Here is a 16359-nt window from a genome sequence, read left to right on the forward strand (position 1 = left end):
ATGGTCATTCTGACTGGTGTGAAGTGGTAACTCATTTTGGTTTTAATTTGCATCTCCCTGATGGCTAGTGATGCTGCCAAGGACAAAATTAACAAGTGGCTTTAAATAATTTACTGTGCTAAACCATATTTGTCAATTAACAAGTATTATATAGGAACATTGACCAACACTCCCACCTGACTGCTGGTAGAGGTAAAGAGAGGTCTCTCTGGTGCTCTCCCATGTCTTAAAAGCCTGGGTGGGCTGGAAAAGTGGAGCTCCCTTCCTTGAAAGAAAGGGGTTAAGAAATCTTTTGCCACCATCCTGGTCTCTAAGATTAATGGCCACAGCATGTACTAGGAAGCAATATTTCTTGTGCCACTCACACTTTGATAAGCATCAGACTCCTGTTTACCTAATACTCAGAGCATGTTAAAATGGCAATGGAGAATTTTAGAAAATGGTGGGAGAGAGAAAATATCCCAGAAATCTCATGTCTGTCTTTCTTTAAAAGTATGTGTTATTGATTATGCTATTACAGTTGTCCCAATTTTCTTCTCCCCTTTATACTTTCCACCCTGTACCCCACCACCTTCTAGCATTATCCCCCTTAGTTCATGTTCATGGGTTGTACATATAAGTTCTTCAAGTTCTCCATTTCCTCTACTATTCTTAACTCCCCCCCTGTCTATTTTGTGCCTACCATTTATGCTTCTTAATCCCTGTACCATTTTCCCCCATTCACCCCTCCCCTCCCCACTGATAACCCTCCATGTAATTTCCATTGCTGTGGTTCTGTTCCTGTTCTAGTTGTTTGCTTAGTTTTTGGTTTTGTTTTTTAGGTTCAATTGTTGATACTTGTGAGTTTGTTGTCATTTTATGGTTCATAGTTTTTGATCTTCTTTTCCTTAGATAAGTCGCTTTAACATTTCATATAATAATGTCTTGGTGTTGATGAACTCCTTTAACTTGACCTTGTCTGGGAAGCACTTTATCTGCCCTTCCATTCTAAATGATAGCTTTGCTGGATACAGTAATCTTGGATGAAGGTCCTTCCCTTTCATGACTTCAAATACTTCTTTCCAGTCCCTTCTTGCCATAAAGTTTCTTTTGAAAAGTCAGCTGATAGTGTTATGGGAACTCCTTTGTAGGTAACTGTCTCCTTTTGTCTTGCTGTATTTAAGATTCACTCCTTATATTTAATCTTGGGTAACTTAACTATGGTGTGTCTTGGTATGTTTCTCCTTGGATCCAACTTCTTTGGGACTCTCTGAGCATCCTGGAATTGCATGTCTACTTCCTTCACCATTTTGGGGAAGTTTTCCTTCAATATTTGTTCAAATAACTTTTCAATTTCTTTCTCTTCCTCTTCTCCTTCTGGCACCCCTATGATTCAGATGTTGGAATGTTTAAAGTTGTCCCAGAGGTTCCTCAGCCTCTCCTCATTTTTTGAATTCTTGGTTCTTCATTCTATTCCAGTTGGTTATTTATTTCTTCCTTTTGTTCCAAATCATTGGTTTGAGCCCCAGTTTACTTCCCTTAACTGTTGGTTTTCTGTATATTTTCCTACATTTCACTTTGTATAGCCTTCACTTCTTCCTTCATTTTGCAACCAAACTCAGTCATTTCTGTGAGCATCCTGATTACCAGTGTTTTGAACTCTGCAAATGATAGGTTGTCTATCTCCTTGTTGCTTAGTATGGTTAATTGAGAGTTGGAAATAAGCATATTGAAGACTTACTTTCATAGTATTTATTTTAAAGATATTAAGTAGAGATTTCCTTCATATAAAACTATTATTAAGGTGCACTTTGTACAGAGAGGAATGCAGACAAGATATGTTGAGTGACTTTCATTGAGTTGATGGTAGATTATGAGTGAGAAATGGGAAAGGTGGTTTGCCCATAGGGGAGATAAAAACAGTAGAATGATAGTTGGAAGGCTGCCAAGGACAAGTATCTATTTCACAATTTATATGAAGCCTGGCTTTGCTTTTAGTGCCATTTGAATTGTTCATTTGGGTGATACTTTGATAGGGAAATGCATGGTAATTGTGGTTACTCAAGTTATCAGGTTGCTAATGAGAGACACTAATCTTTTTGTAGAAGCAGGTCCATCCTCCTGGGAAGGTGTAATATGTAGGGTTGAAGATTGCACCATATAAATTAGTACTTGATTACAGGCTGCTTGTACTGTTCATTCACTATTTTATTCTCTAATCTAATCAGCAAATATGCTATGAACCCTCTTAAGTGCTATCTGTTGGTTCAGTAGTGAACCATATCAAACTTGGTCCCTGAACTCATGGCACTTTAGTTCAGTGAGAGTTATTTGTATGAATATATAAATAATTACAAATTGACATAAGTGCTATTAGTAGGAAAAGTAGCCACTGATCTCTTTTTTACTAACAATATAATGAAGTATAACTTAATATCATAAGATCCATCTATTAGACACTGATTTAAATAAAAAATCAGATCATGTGCCTTCTCTGGGTCCAATTCTTTAATGACTTTCTGTTGCTGTCGAACAAAGATAAAATTCTTTTAGCAGGGCTACTATACCATTACATAATCTGAATCTTGTCACTCACTCTATTCTAGCCAAAATTGCCTTCTGACAGTTCAGAGAAGGTATCAGGCTTTTCTTTTGCCTTGGTTATAATGTTCCTTGTGCATTGCATGAACTTTCCCTGATTCTTCACATAACTGGATCTTTCTTACCACTCAGATCATTGTTTCAAAGTCACCTTTTCTAAAAGGCCTTCTCTGGCTATGTTATCCAGAGTATTGTATCTTCCAAATGCTACCTTCTCTTTATTCCCAGTCACAGCAGCTGTTACATCACCATGATAATTATCATAATCTATGCAAGTTTGTTCTGTCCAATATGATTATAAGGTTATTAAGAACATCTTCTGTTTTTGTTGCAGTGGAGTGGATAAGATATTGGGCATATAAGTGGTATAGAGAAAATATAACTTACTAGGAAGACTTTCCAAGTAGTATTACTCAAAGTGTGTGTGGAGGATCCAAGGTGGTGGAGGAGTACATAGAAGCTACACTAACCTCCTCCAAGGACCAAAGTGGAATTACAACTAAATTGTAGAGAAATCACCTGGAGTAACTAACTGAACACTAGCTGGAGAAGAGTGTTATAACCATGGACAGATGGAAGAAGCCACTTTGCCACAACATGACTGGTAGGCAGTGTGCATGAGATGCAAGAAGGTGGGCTGGGTTACCATGGGTGGCAGCTGAAGTGCTGTAGGAATACTTCAGCAGCTGGGGGATTCCCCGTCAGAAGTATGGGGTCTGAACCCCAAGCTGGGCTCCCCAGCCTATGTCACCAGAGCCAGAAAGGAACCCAGGTAACATCTAGGTATAAAAAGTGTCAGGGTTTCTGTCAGAGAGAGATGGTTGGAGACACAGAGAACCTCTTAAAAGCCCAGTGCACAAAATTTCATTTGCAGCCACTTACCCTGTGTGCCAGCAAAGGAGGGCAGAGTGGACTAGAGATGCTTGAGGACAGCCTGGGGTTTGTGGCTCTGGGGAGAGAACTGAGAGAACAGTCACCAGGTTTTCTGTGCTGAGTCATTCCCCATATTGCAGGAGCCATCTTTCTCAGGCAGAGCACTCCTCTCCAAATGACATCAGCACGAGGGGAAGCAATAGCCCTGCCCACAGGACTTAACTGCCCCATCCCGTGGAGCTTCAGCCTGGCCACTGATTTCAGCTTGAGGCTATAATCACTGATCAGTTTAACAACTGATATGGATCTCTGGGAACTCTGTGAGACTTCAGTTCACCCTCCCCAAGGCCTGGTGCTGATAAAGGCTGGCCCTGGTGTGCAGTCTGCTTTTTTTTTTGCACACAAACAGGACTATCAGAGGGAGCCACACACGATGGATCACTGATAGTTCCAAACGAGTTGACCAGGGCCATTCACAAGCAGCATCTGATAAAGGACTATACTAGACTCTTTGCAAACCTACCTAATATATAGAGACAAATACAAAGAAGCAGCCAAAATGGGAAGACAAAGAAAGAAACCCCAAATGAAAGAACAAGAGAATATTCTAGAAGAAGAGCTAGATGAAATGGAGGCAATCAATTTATCAGATAGAGAGTTTAGAGTGATGATTATAAGGATACTCAACAGCATGAAAAAAGACATAGAAACCATAAAAAAAGGGACTAGTTAGAGATAAGGAATGCAATATTTGAAATAAATAATACACTGGAAAGAATAATCACTAGGTTAGATGAGACAGAGTATCACATCAGTGGTTTGGAAGACAAGATAGAAAAAAACACCCATGTAGATCAGAAACAGAAAAAAAGAATTCTAAAAAATGAGGAGAGCTTAAGAAACATTTTGGACAACATGAAGTGTAACAACACTCACATCATGGGAAAACCAGAAGAAGAAAGCAAGCAAAGGACCAAGAAACTATATGAAGAAACAATGACCAAAAACTTCTGTAATCTCATGAAGGAAAACGTCACCCAAGTCCAGAAAACTCAGAGAGTCCTAAATAAGTGGGGCCCAAAGAGGTCTACACTGAGACACATCATAATTAAAATGACAAGACTTAAAGACAAGGAGAGAATCCTAAAAGCTACAAGGGAAATGCAGGCAGTTACACACAAAGGAGTACCAATTAAGGTCATTGATTTCTCAACAGAAATGTTTCAGGCCAGAAGGGAGTGGCATAAAATATTCAAGGTGATGATAAGCAAGGACCTACAACCAAGGCTACTTTACCCAACAAGGCTATCATTTAAAATTGAAGGAGAAATAAGGAGCTTCCTAGACAAGAAAAAGCCAAAGGACTTTGTTAACACCAAAACATTATGGCAACAAATGTGAGAAGGCTTGCTTCTAGAAGAAGAAGAAGAGGGGGGAAAACAGACAAAAATATTCTAACAATGAAATGGTGCTAAAAGCATATCTATCAATAGTCACCTTAAATGTAAATGGCTTAAATGCTCCAACCAAAAGACATAGGGTAGTTGAATGGATAAGAAAATAGGATATATATATATACTGACTCCAAGAGACCCATCTTAGATCAAAAGATACACACAGGCTAAAAGTAAATGTATAGAGAAAGATATTTCATGCAAATGGAAAGGAAAAAAAAGCTGGAGTAGTAGTACTTATATCCAACAAAATAGACTTTAAAAATCAAGGCTATAGTAAGAGAGAAAGAAGGACACTACATAATGTTAAAGGGAACAATCCAACAAGAGAATATAACCCTAGTAAATATTTACACACCCAAGATAGGAGCACCTAAATATGTGAAGCAAATCTTGATGGACATAAAGGGAGATATTGACAGAAATACAGTCATAGTTGGGGATTTTAACACCCCATTGACTTCAATAGATAGATCTTCCAGACAGAAAATCAACAAGGAGAGAGTGGCCTTAAATACACACTAGATCAAATGGACTTAATGGATATTTTTAGAGCATTTCATCCCAAAGCAGCAGAAAATACATATTTTTTAAGAGCACATGGAATGATTTTTAGGATAGATCACATGTTAGGACACAAACAAGTCTCAATAAATTTAAGAAGATTGAAATCATATCAAGCATATTCTCTGACCACAATGCTATGAAATGGAAATCAATCACAAGAAGAACACTGAAAAACACACAAATGACATGGAAGCTAAACAGCATGTTATTAAACAATGAATGGGTCAAAAATGAGATGAAGGAAGAAGTCAAAAGATACCTTGAAGCAAATGAAAATGAGAACAGAACAACCCAAAATCTGTGGGACACTGGGATAGCAATCCTAAGAGGGAAATGCAAAGCAGTACAGGTCTATTGCAAAACAAACAAGAAAAAGCTGAAATAAACAATCTAAGTTTACACTTAAAGGAACTTGAAAAAGGACAACAAGCAAAGCCCAAAGTGAGTAGAAAGAAGGAACTGATGATCAGAGCAGAAATAAATGAAATAGTCTAAAAAAAAAAAGTCAATGAATCCAAGATATGTTTTTTTTAAAGATAAGCAAGATTGACAAACTTTTAACCAGAGTCCTCAAGAAAAAAAGAGAGAGGACCCAAATGAATAAAATCAGAAATGAAAGATGAGAAATAACAACTAACATTAAACAAATACAAAGGATTGTAAGGAAATATTATGAACAACTATATGCCACCTCACTGGACAACGTGGACAAATCGGATAAATTCATAGAAACATACAATCTTCCAAAAGTAAATCAGGAAGAATCAGAGAATTTGAATAGACAGATTACACCCCATGAAATTGAAGCAGTGATCAAAAGACTCCCAACAAACAAAAGCCCAGGACAAGATGGCTTCGCAGGTGAATTTTGTCAAATATTCCAAGAAGAACTAACAACTCTCCTTCTCAAACTACTTCAAAAATATTAAGAGGAGGGAAGGTTCTCACGTTCATTTTATGAGACCAGAATTATCCTAATTGCAAAATGAGATAAAGACACTACAAAGAAAGAAAATTATAGGCCAACATCCCTGATGAACATAGAGGCTAAAATCCTCAACAAAATATTAGAAAACTGAATACTGCAATGCATCAAAAAGATCAGACACCATAATTAAGTGGGATTTATACTGGGAATGCAAGGTTGGTACAACATTTGCCAGTCAATAAATGTGTTTATAAACATAAAAAAAAGAAAGATAAAAACCACATGATCATATCAATAGATGCAGAAAAAAACATTTGATGAAATCCAGCACCAATTTATGATAAAAACTTTCAGCAAAGTGGGATTAGAGGGAACATACCTAAACATAATAAAGGCCATATATTACAAACCCACTGCCAGCATCATACTCAGCAGGCAAAAACTACAAGCTTTCCCCTTAAGAGCAGGAACAAGACAGGGATTTCTGCTTTCACCTCTCTTATTCAACATGGTACTGGAAGTCCTACCTGCAGAAATCAGACAAGAAGAAATAAAAGGCATTGAAATTGGAAAAGAAGAAGCAAAACTGTAGTTATTTGCAGGTGACATGATACTGTAAATGGAGAACCCCAAGGATTCCACCAAAAGCTACTAGAACTGAATAATGAATTCAGCAAAGTAGCAGGATACAAAATTAATATCCAGAAATCAGTTGCATTTCTGTATGCCAATAATGAACAAATAGAAAAGAAAATTCAGAAAACAATCCCATTCACAATCACTTCAATAAGAATAAAACATCTAGGAATAAACCTAACCAAGGATGTAAAAGACCTTTACGTGGAGAATTATAAGACACTGAAGAAAGAAATTGAGGAAGATACAAATAAGTGGAAACATACACTGTGCTCATGGATAGGAAGAAATAACTTCATTAATATATCCATGCTACCCAAAGCAATCTATAGATTGAATGTAGTTCCTATCAAGATTCCAATGACATATTTCACAGAACTAGAACAAATATTTCAAAAATTTATGTGGAACTACAAAAGGCCCCACATAGCAACAGTGATCTTGAGAAAAAAGAACAAAATTGGAGGAATCACGCTACCTAATATCAAATTATACTACAAGGCTGTATTAATCAAAACAGCCTGGTGCTGGCATGAAAACAGACACATAGATCAATGGAACATAATAGAGATCCCAAAAATAAACTCACACATTTATAGTCAATTAATATTCAACAGAGGAAGCAAACACATACGATGAGCTAATGATAGTGTACTCAATAAATGGTGTTGGGAAAATGGGATAGATACATGCAAAAAAATGAAACTAGACCACCTTCTTATACCACACACAAAAATAGATTCATTATGGTTTAAAAACTTAAATGTTAGACCCCAAACCAAAAAAATCATAGAAGGAAACAGGCACCAAAATCTCAGACATTGCTCGTAGTAATATTTTATCAGATATATCTCTCTGGGCAAGGGAAATGAAATAATAAACAAATGGGACTACCTCAAACTAAAAAGTTTTTGCACAGTAAAGGAAATCATCAACAAAATAAAAAGACAACCCACAGAATGGGAGAACATATTCACCAATACATCTGATAAAGGGTTAATATCCAAAATTTATAAATAATTTACAAAATTCAATACCAAAAAAAAAAAGAAATAACCTAATTACAAAATGGACAAAAGACCTAAATAAGCACTTTTCCAAGGAGGACATATAGAGGACCCAGAGACATATGAAAATATGCTCAACGTCTCTTATCAGAGAAATGTAAATTAAAACCACAATGAGATATCATCTCACACCTGTCAGAATGGCCATTATCAATAAATCAACAAGCAACAAGTGCTGGCAAGGATGTGGAGAAAGGGAAACCCTTTTGCACTGTTGGTGAGAATGCAGATTGGTGCAGCCACTGTGGAGAGCAGTATGGAATTTCCTCAGAAAACTAAAAATGGAGCTGTCTTTTGACCCAGCTATCCCACTACTGGGAATATATCCGAAGGAACCCAAAACTCTAATTTGAAAGAACATAAGCACCCCTGTGTTCATTGCAGCATTATTTACAATCACCAAGATATGGAAGCAGCCCGTGTCCATCATTAGATGAGTGGATTAAACAAGAATTTGTTAAAACATGCAATACCTGAGTATTTAGTCAGGGTCATTGACCTCTTTTCCTTTAGATTGTCAAATAAAAAATGACAACATCCGGGTTCCAGTCACTCCCTCTGCTACAATCAAATTGGGCCCCTCTGGTGCTGATTCCCGAGTGGGTGGGCTTGTGCATGCTCTAGGCCCCTGTGGGTCTCTCCAACGACCTCTCCTGTGAGGCTGGCAGTGTCTCCTGCTGCCGCCCCAACCCCCACGGGTGTTTTCAATCAGAGGTTTGAGGCTTTATTTCCCCGTGCTGGAGCCCTGGGTTGCGCAGTCTGCTTTCGCTCCCCCACTGTTTGTCCTGGTTTATCTGTGCGCGAATGTGGGGCCGCGAGGTGCTACCTGCCACTCTGCCTGCCCGGTTCTCTGCCACTCTGAGTCTGGCCCTCTTGGTTTATCTGTGCGCGAATGTGGGAGTTGAGGGAAGGGGGGGGAATGGGACAGCTGTAATAGCATAATCAATAAATATATTTAAAAAAATGATAACATCCAACACGACAATAGCTGTCTGGTGTGAATGAATGAAAATTATAAGTTTTGTCAGATTGGCAAACAAAAATATATTTTTTGGTGTGTCTCAGAATATTAGTAATTAGTTTATGTGTGCCATGAGATGACAAAGGTTGAGAATTGCTGTTCTACTTTTATTGATCCTTTAGGTCCTCAGTTCTTTTGCAACCTAGCTAACTAAGGGTACTCACACACCTTTTGGATTTTGCCCACCTGGGCTGATTTTAAGTTTGCCTTATGACTTTATATCTCCAAGGATAATAGCATTTTGCACCGCTATTTATGGCCTTGGTGTTTACCCAGCTACCCTCTCAACCCTGGCCTTCCCTAGTGCAAATTAACCCTCCATGAGGATGAAATGTAAAGCTGGAAGTAACCTTGGAAGTATTTTACAAATTTTAGACATTAATATACCACCTTTACAGATTTTGTTTTGTTTTTTGCCATAGGTGGATTATCTGAACTATCACTTACCTAATATTTTTCTTTACATTGACTAAGTTTTTAAACCTAGATGTCTACTTTAGCTTCATTCTTAAAAATGGTATCTGTAGCCTTGGCTGGTGTGGTTTAGTGGATTGAGTGCTGGCCTGTGAACCAAAGGGTTGCTGGTTTGATTCCCAGTCAGGGCACATGCCTGGGTTGCAGGCCATGTCCCCAGTGGGGGGTCTGTGAGAGGCAACCACACATTGATGTTTCTCTCCCTCTATTTCTCCTTTCCTTCTCCTCTCTAAAAATAAATTTAAAAAAATCTTTCAAAAATGGTTAAAATGGTAAATTAGAAAAAAGAATATCTGTAAAATCATAGAATTGATGGGATAGTCGTCTTTTTCTAATACACATTTAATATAAATTACAAACCAATTAATTTAAGAAGTTTCGCTATGTACTACCTAAAATTATCTCATGTACAAATAGCACACTTTGGGAAATAGTGATCTGTTCTAATTCTGTACTTTACAGATTAAGAAACAGCCTCAGAGAAGTTTGGTTTGTCACAAGGTTAGTTAGATGAATTTTTGGGATTTAAACCTATCTCCTAACTCTTGGTCTAGTGCCTTTTTAATTATGTGTAGGGTTAATATAGGGTTCTGCACACTGTTAATAACATATATGAGATAATTAAATCAGAACATATAACATGCCTGGCAATGCAGCATTAAAGGACCCTGATCCAGGACCTTACCATGAAAGAAAAGAGGTTGCTTGACTGACAAATTGTAAAAATGTGGGTTACCTCTAGTACTTGAGTAGAGAAACATTACCACCTTAGAGAGAGTCCTGAAAGAGAAAACAACAATTAGTCACGAAACCACTCATAACAAGAAATGATATCACCAACTGATACAGAATTTGTAACAGATACTTACTTGCTCTATTAGGATGTCCACTTCTGACCTGACCAGGTAACATCTCTGGTCTGTGCTCCTGATGGAATCTTTTGTTTCTTCCAGGGATTTCAACAATTTAAAACTTTTTGCAGCTTGTAGTCCACTGTGACATGTACATCCTGATATGTGAAATCCTTTGTGGAAATATTCATGGTCCATTCAAATGTTCTCACTTTAGGATTGCTACCAGGGTAGGTACGTGTAAAAACACATAGAAGTCTTAGCCAAATCCTTGGAGCTGAGTAGCAAAGGGGACACAGGGCTCTGGTGCAGGTGATTCCAAAAAGCTTAGGTGAACAGTGTTACTGTTTTTGACTTTGCATTTGTAGAAGAACACAGTGGTTCTGTGCTGTTGTTACATGAAGACTCAGATTAGAATTCATTCCCCTGTCCTTAGCTTTGTCCTTAGCTTTCATCCAACTGGCTCATCTTGATAGGCCACGTGGCTCATCTTGAAAAGAAACATCTTCTTAGATCCACTTACCATTTTTTTGATCATGTAAATGCCTTCTGAATAGTTTAGATTTGGTGTGTGTGTATATGTCTTTGGTGGAGAGGTTTAGGGTATTTTTAATTTGTTTTAAAAAATCTGAAAATGATGGTAGGGATAATCTGTCTCATCAGAGATTAGCAAAATTTCCTATCTCTATTGCCCATATGCAATGTGATATAGAGTACCAGACTTACAGAAACACAAAACTGTGTCAAATGAACAGAAGGTCACTAAAGGAAGAGAATGGGTGGCAACTCAAAGCATAGTGATGGGTTAATGTATTCATTTCCCAGACTGACATAACACTATATATTACATTTTTTTCTCAGGGAGCAGACTTTGCTTGTTCTTGTAGTAGGTATCTTCCCAAGGTTTCATAATTCTGAGTTCTGTGTTAGGCATTCAGTTTACCATTCTTTTCCCCACTCTTGTAGTGATTCTCTCTTGCAGTTCTATCACTCCACAGCCTTACATTTCTGTCACATCTGAGTCTCAAAGTTGAAACCGGAGCTCACCTGAAGGATTGTCAGTAGGATCAGGGATGTCTAGTTAGAATTCTAGAGTGGGAAAAGTTTATAATAGGTCATCTGGTCATCTTAGGCCAAAGGAAACAGCCATTGACATGCTTGCCTCAGATCTCCCTTTAAGAAAAAACCTGTCTTCAGGGGTTGAGTTAGATGACAGTCTCCAGCTTCAGGTACCTTTAGGCTCTGCCTCAGCTTTCAAATGGGAGGTGTGTGCTTCTTGGGCAGCTGCCAGCCAATGGCTGAGCAAAGTGGGGGTGTACAATGGCTTGCCATTTGGGGCCAGCATGAGGTTCTACTATGTTCAGCCTTTGTATAGGAGTGCCCAGTTGTGCTTGCCATGACTGCCTTCCATTCCCTTTCTTTTGCTGATATCAGACTTGTATTGTGGTCCGAAGCTCTCCCTGCCTAGTTGTGTTTCTCTCCCTTTTAATTTTCACAGGTATTACTCTCAATAGATATCTTGTACTTCTAGTTATAACTTAGGATCTGTTTCCAAAGGACCCAACCAATACATTAATAACTCCCCAAACTTAACAAAGATACCATAGCTAGCTAGTAGCAAAGTCAGTATAACAACCCAAACTTTCTGACTCCAGGTTCAATGTTTCCCCAAAGTTCAGTGGTCCAAGCACCACCACAATCATGTATACAACAAAACAAAACAAAACAAAACAAAACAAAACAAACAGATTTTGTTATCTGTTTATCCACTGTGCCATTCTTTATATGACATATTTGACATATTAAAAATTATTTCACTTGTTATTAAATCTCCACTTTAGCCCTGTATAAAGTAATAATATTCATAAAATTGGGATTTTGGTGTATTGCTTTTATATTTTTCTAATACATATTAAATATATATAATACCATTACAATAAAAAAGTTTTTGTGTGTACTACCTAAAGTTGTATCATTCATTTACTGTCAGTGATAGGTGACCCCTAGGACTTAAAGGCAGAGTAGAAGGAAAAGGTAGAGGGAGAGAGGAAGGAAGAAAGGAAAAAAGGAAAGGGAAATACTTATTGGTAAGGAAGAAATGGTAAAAACCCATCAATAATGGCCTCAGGTGCCTTGCTGTGACCTCCATGTTTCCTGCTAAGCTCTGGTTTAATCTTTAATGAGTCAACAAATATCCTTTACTTATTGGTTGCCTAAAAACAGATTGAATGTATTCAGATATAAGTTAAGAATCAAGATCTCTCCTCCTAAAAGAGTCAATTCATTTATTTCTAAATTGGACTGAAATGGTCCACTTCCAGCAATTTATCAGAAAAGATGTACACCACATTTCAAAGCAGTAGGTCTAAACTTCATCTTATAAAGTATTTCAGTGTATACACTTCCTAAGAAAACAAGGTTTAAGTAACATTTTCTTTCTCATTTTAAAAATACTCATTATTAAACAAAATAAGATTTTTCTTGATTTAAGAAATCTAAGGATATAATTACAATAATCTTTCAACTTTGTTGCCAATCTTTTGGTTTAAGAGCTCTGTAATGATTATGATTCTATTGTTCAAATGAAACAAAATTGAGGTAAGAAATTATGTTATATAATAATTTAATAGATTCCTAGTATCATAGTGATAATTTAACATTCCTCTTTTGTTTCACGGAGATAGTATTACTCAGAACCTCTGCCAAAAAGATATTACTGATTAGGAAGCCATTTTATTCACTCCTAAACCAACTGTTCTTTTAGAGAAAGAAAAGCTATAAACTAACCTAAAGGAAATACTCATTAGCTTCTAGAATGTCACAAATTTTAATGGCATGGGAAGTTTGAAGGTGAAAATTCAAGTTGAGTTTTATTATAAGTAGAAAGGTGGCTATACACTTAATATTCCATGTTTATACCTATTTATGGCATCTGGTTTGAAAAGATTTGGTAGTGGTCTATTTTGGGAAAGACAAATCCAGTACTGATGTGCATGTACACTTGAATTAATTGGGGAAAGAGTCAGTTTCATTTGTCTTCATCCCTTGTTTTACATTTCAAACCTGGGTAAAATGGTTTACATTTCAAATACAAACCAAATCTAAGAATAATCAGTGAAGAATAATATAAAATTATTATTATTTTATTTATTTTATTTTTAAAAGATTTTATTTATTTAGTTTTAGAAAGAGAGGAAGGGAAGGAGAAAGAGAGGGAGAGAAACATCAATGTGTGGTTGCCTCTTGCATGCCCCCAGCTGGAGACCTGGCCCGCAACCCAGGCATGTGCCCTGACTGGGAATTGAACTGGCAACCCTTTGGTTCACAGGCTAGCACTCAATCCACTGAGCTATACAACCAGAGAAAAATTATTATTTTTAAACGAGAAAATATAAGCTTTACGGCTAAAACAGAAACAACACAATTGAAAACAAGCCATTATATTCAGGTTTTGGTATTTACTGACCCATTTTTCCAAACATCTAGAGAACAAATTAGATACCTCATGTATTTCTTTTTTGGATGATTACAGATGACACAAAGTAAATAGAATATATTGCCCTGGGAAACTTAAACTCTGCTTGTTCTTACCAAGTTAGCAAGCATGTAGTGATAACCTCTTGAATGTTTCCCCAGGATCACAACCTGCAGAAATAATAAGAAACATTGTTTATTCAAGAAGGACATTTTCAATTGCACAATCAATGTGATGGCTAGAACAAATTACTTTTAAATGATCAACAAAGTGTTAGGTCTTTATACAGTAAAATCACAGTTAATTGGACCAGATTTCATTTTCAGGCAGAGAGTACAGGAAGAATTGTTAATATCAAAGTTAAAAATGTCAACAACAAGGGAAAAAAGCTCTTGAAATTTCCAGGTCAGTGGCATCGTTGTCACTTAAAATAGATGGCAAAGCAATGAAGCTGATGATCTCCAACCCATGAACTGGATTTCTGTACTTAGCAGTTGAGATGGCAAATGGGCTGAACTTTGCATACAAATTAGAAAATAGAATGTACAGTACATTTTTTTCTACTTATCTGGAATGCTTAGGGAATAGAACAGTCAAAGAATGGGGTTAATGGGATTTTCAGGTTAATCAAGGTTGCTTTCACTTATTGAAAACTTTTCTAAAATGGTTGCCTTCTTTTTCCTGCTTTAATACCAAAAACTTGTGACCATCTGTACATCTTTGGGGGCTGAATGTGATGCCTTAGGACAATGGGGAAAGGGATTTTCCTTTAGGGGACATTTGGCAATGCCTAGAGACATTTTTGGTTGTCACATCTGGGAGGAGTGACTAGCATCTAGTGGGGAGAGGCAAGGGGTGCTTCTGAACATCCTATAATGCACAAGACAGCCAGCCCCCCACAACAAAGAATTATCCAGTGAAAAATGTCAGCAGGATTGAGGTTGAGAAACTCTGCCTTAGGGTCATCATTGTTATTGTAATGTTTATGACTAACACTGTACTAATAATAGCCTTACAATTTAAAAAGTGCCTTTTTACCATCTCACAATATATAAGTGGATTGAATATTTTCCAACCAAATGTATTGGTTGGCAATTGGAAGTTCTGACTAAATACCTGGCATAAGCTTACTTCCAGGTAGTTGAGTAGTGCAAAAATTCTGGTTAATTGAGAATTTTATAAAATAACACTTTATTGAATATGGACTATATGCAAAATACTATTCTGAAATTGGGGAGTGAGAATGAGGAGAGAGGTAACATAGAAGTTAAAGACACAGCCAGAGGCAGAACCAGGTTTTGTACAGGCCTGATGCTAATACCACTTTTGGAGCCCTCTTTAAGAAAAATAATACAAAAATTATGAATACAATATTTTCAAAAAGTCCTGGGAAAGAACCTGTGCAAGTAAGAGGCCATTAAGCTTAAGCTTCATGATAAGTTCCATTCTGGACACAGCTGTCAAGGGTTTAAAAACAACTTGTGAAGACAATAAACTTGCATACATACCAAACCAGAACTATATATAAAAGGCAATAATAATAATAATAATAACAACAACAACAACTACCCTTAATTGAGTGCCTAATATATTCTGGGCGCTGTGCTTGGTGCTTTATGTGTATTTAATCCCTAGAACAATTTAACAGATTAAGTGTCATTAGATTCATTTTACAGATGAGGAATCTCAGCTAAACAGAGTTTAAGTGATTTGCCCAAGGCCACACAGCTAGGAAGTAGGAAAGCTGGAATTAAAATCTGGGTCTGTCTGCCTCTAGAACCCATATTCCTGGCAGTACATTACATGCTTTCTTAAAATGTACTAAATGTCAAATACCAATAACTGCTCTAGGTTCTGGGAGAAGAGGAAAAAGAGGTGGGATGGATAGGGAAGGAGGCTTTTCCTGGAGGAGATGAGGTTTAAGCTGGCCCAGAAGTGGAAACATATATTCAAATATCATGCTGACATTGGAAGACCAAGTCATTTCAAGGGGAGAGAGAGAGAGGCAGACAGAGACAGATAGACAGAGAGAGACAGATAAGTGAAAGCACTTTTTTTGGATTAATTTAAAATATGAACCACATTTCTGACTGATTATTTATAGAAGAAATGAAAGGTTAATGAATGTCTTGAGGAGGTGATTTTTCATGCTGCCATGACACAAAATGAGCTGTTAGATATATGCTGGGGTGTATTCTTCTGTGTTCACTTGTGAGACACATCCTTACTGGTGACATTTGTTAACTTTTCATGGCAAGTTGGGACCATACATTTGTTGAATTTTTAATTCACTGACAAACCTCAACATAATAAAATCAGAGGGTTTTGAAATCTGCCAGAATATTGAGCAAGATTCTTAAAGGCATCTGGCAGAGTCTGGAGAGAAATAAAGAAGCAAGCTCAAAGGAAACAGAGTAAGTCTTTCTCATCACT

At 37.1% G+C, this 16359-nt stretch overlaps 1 protein-coding gene across 4 annotated transcripts in view; it reads right to left on the bottom strand.

Annotated features, from left to right (window-relative positions):
- GRIA3 (glutamate ionotropic receptor AMPA type subunit 3) overlaps window positions 1–16359 on the bottom strand; it is a 434868-nt gene that overhangs the window by 173101 nt on the left and 245408 nt on the right. For all 4 annotated transcript variants that reach the window (XM_024566693.3, XM_024566694.4, XM_045200889.3 and 1 more), the window contains exon 5: window positions 14043–14096. In XM_024566693.3, the coding sequence (XP_024422461.2) occupies window positions 14043–14096 (54 nt within the window). The remainder of the gene's footprint in view (window positions 1–14042; window positions 14097–16359) is intronic.

The sequence above is a fragment of the Desmodus rotundus genome, chromosome X (assembly GCF_022682495.2).
Source record: "Desmodus rotundus isolate HL8 chromosome X, HLdesRot8A.1, whole genome shotgun sequence".
In the NCBI taxonomy this organism is placed as follows: Eukaryota; Metazoa; Chordata; class Mammalia; order Chiroptera; family Phyllostomidae; genus Desmodus; species Desmodus rotundus.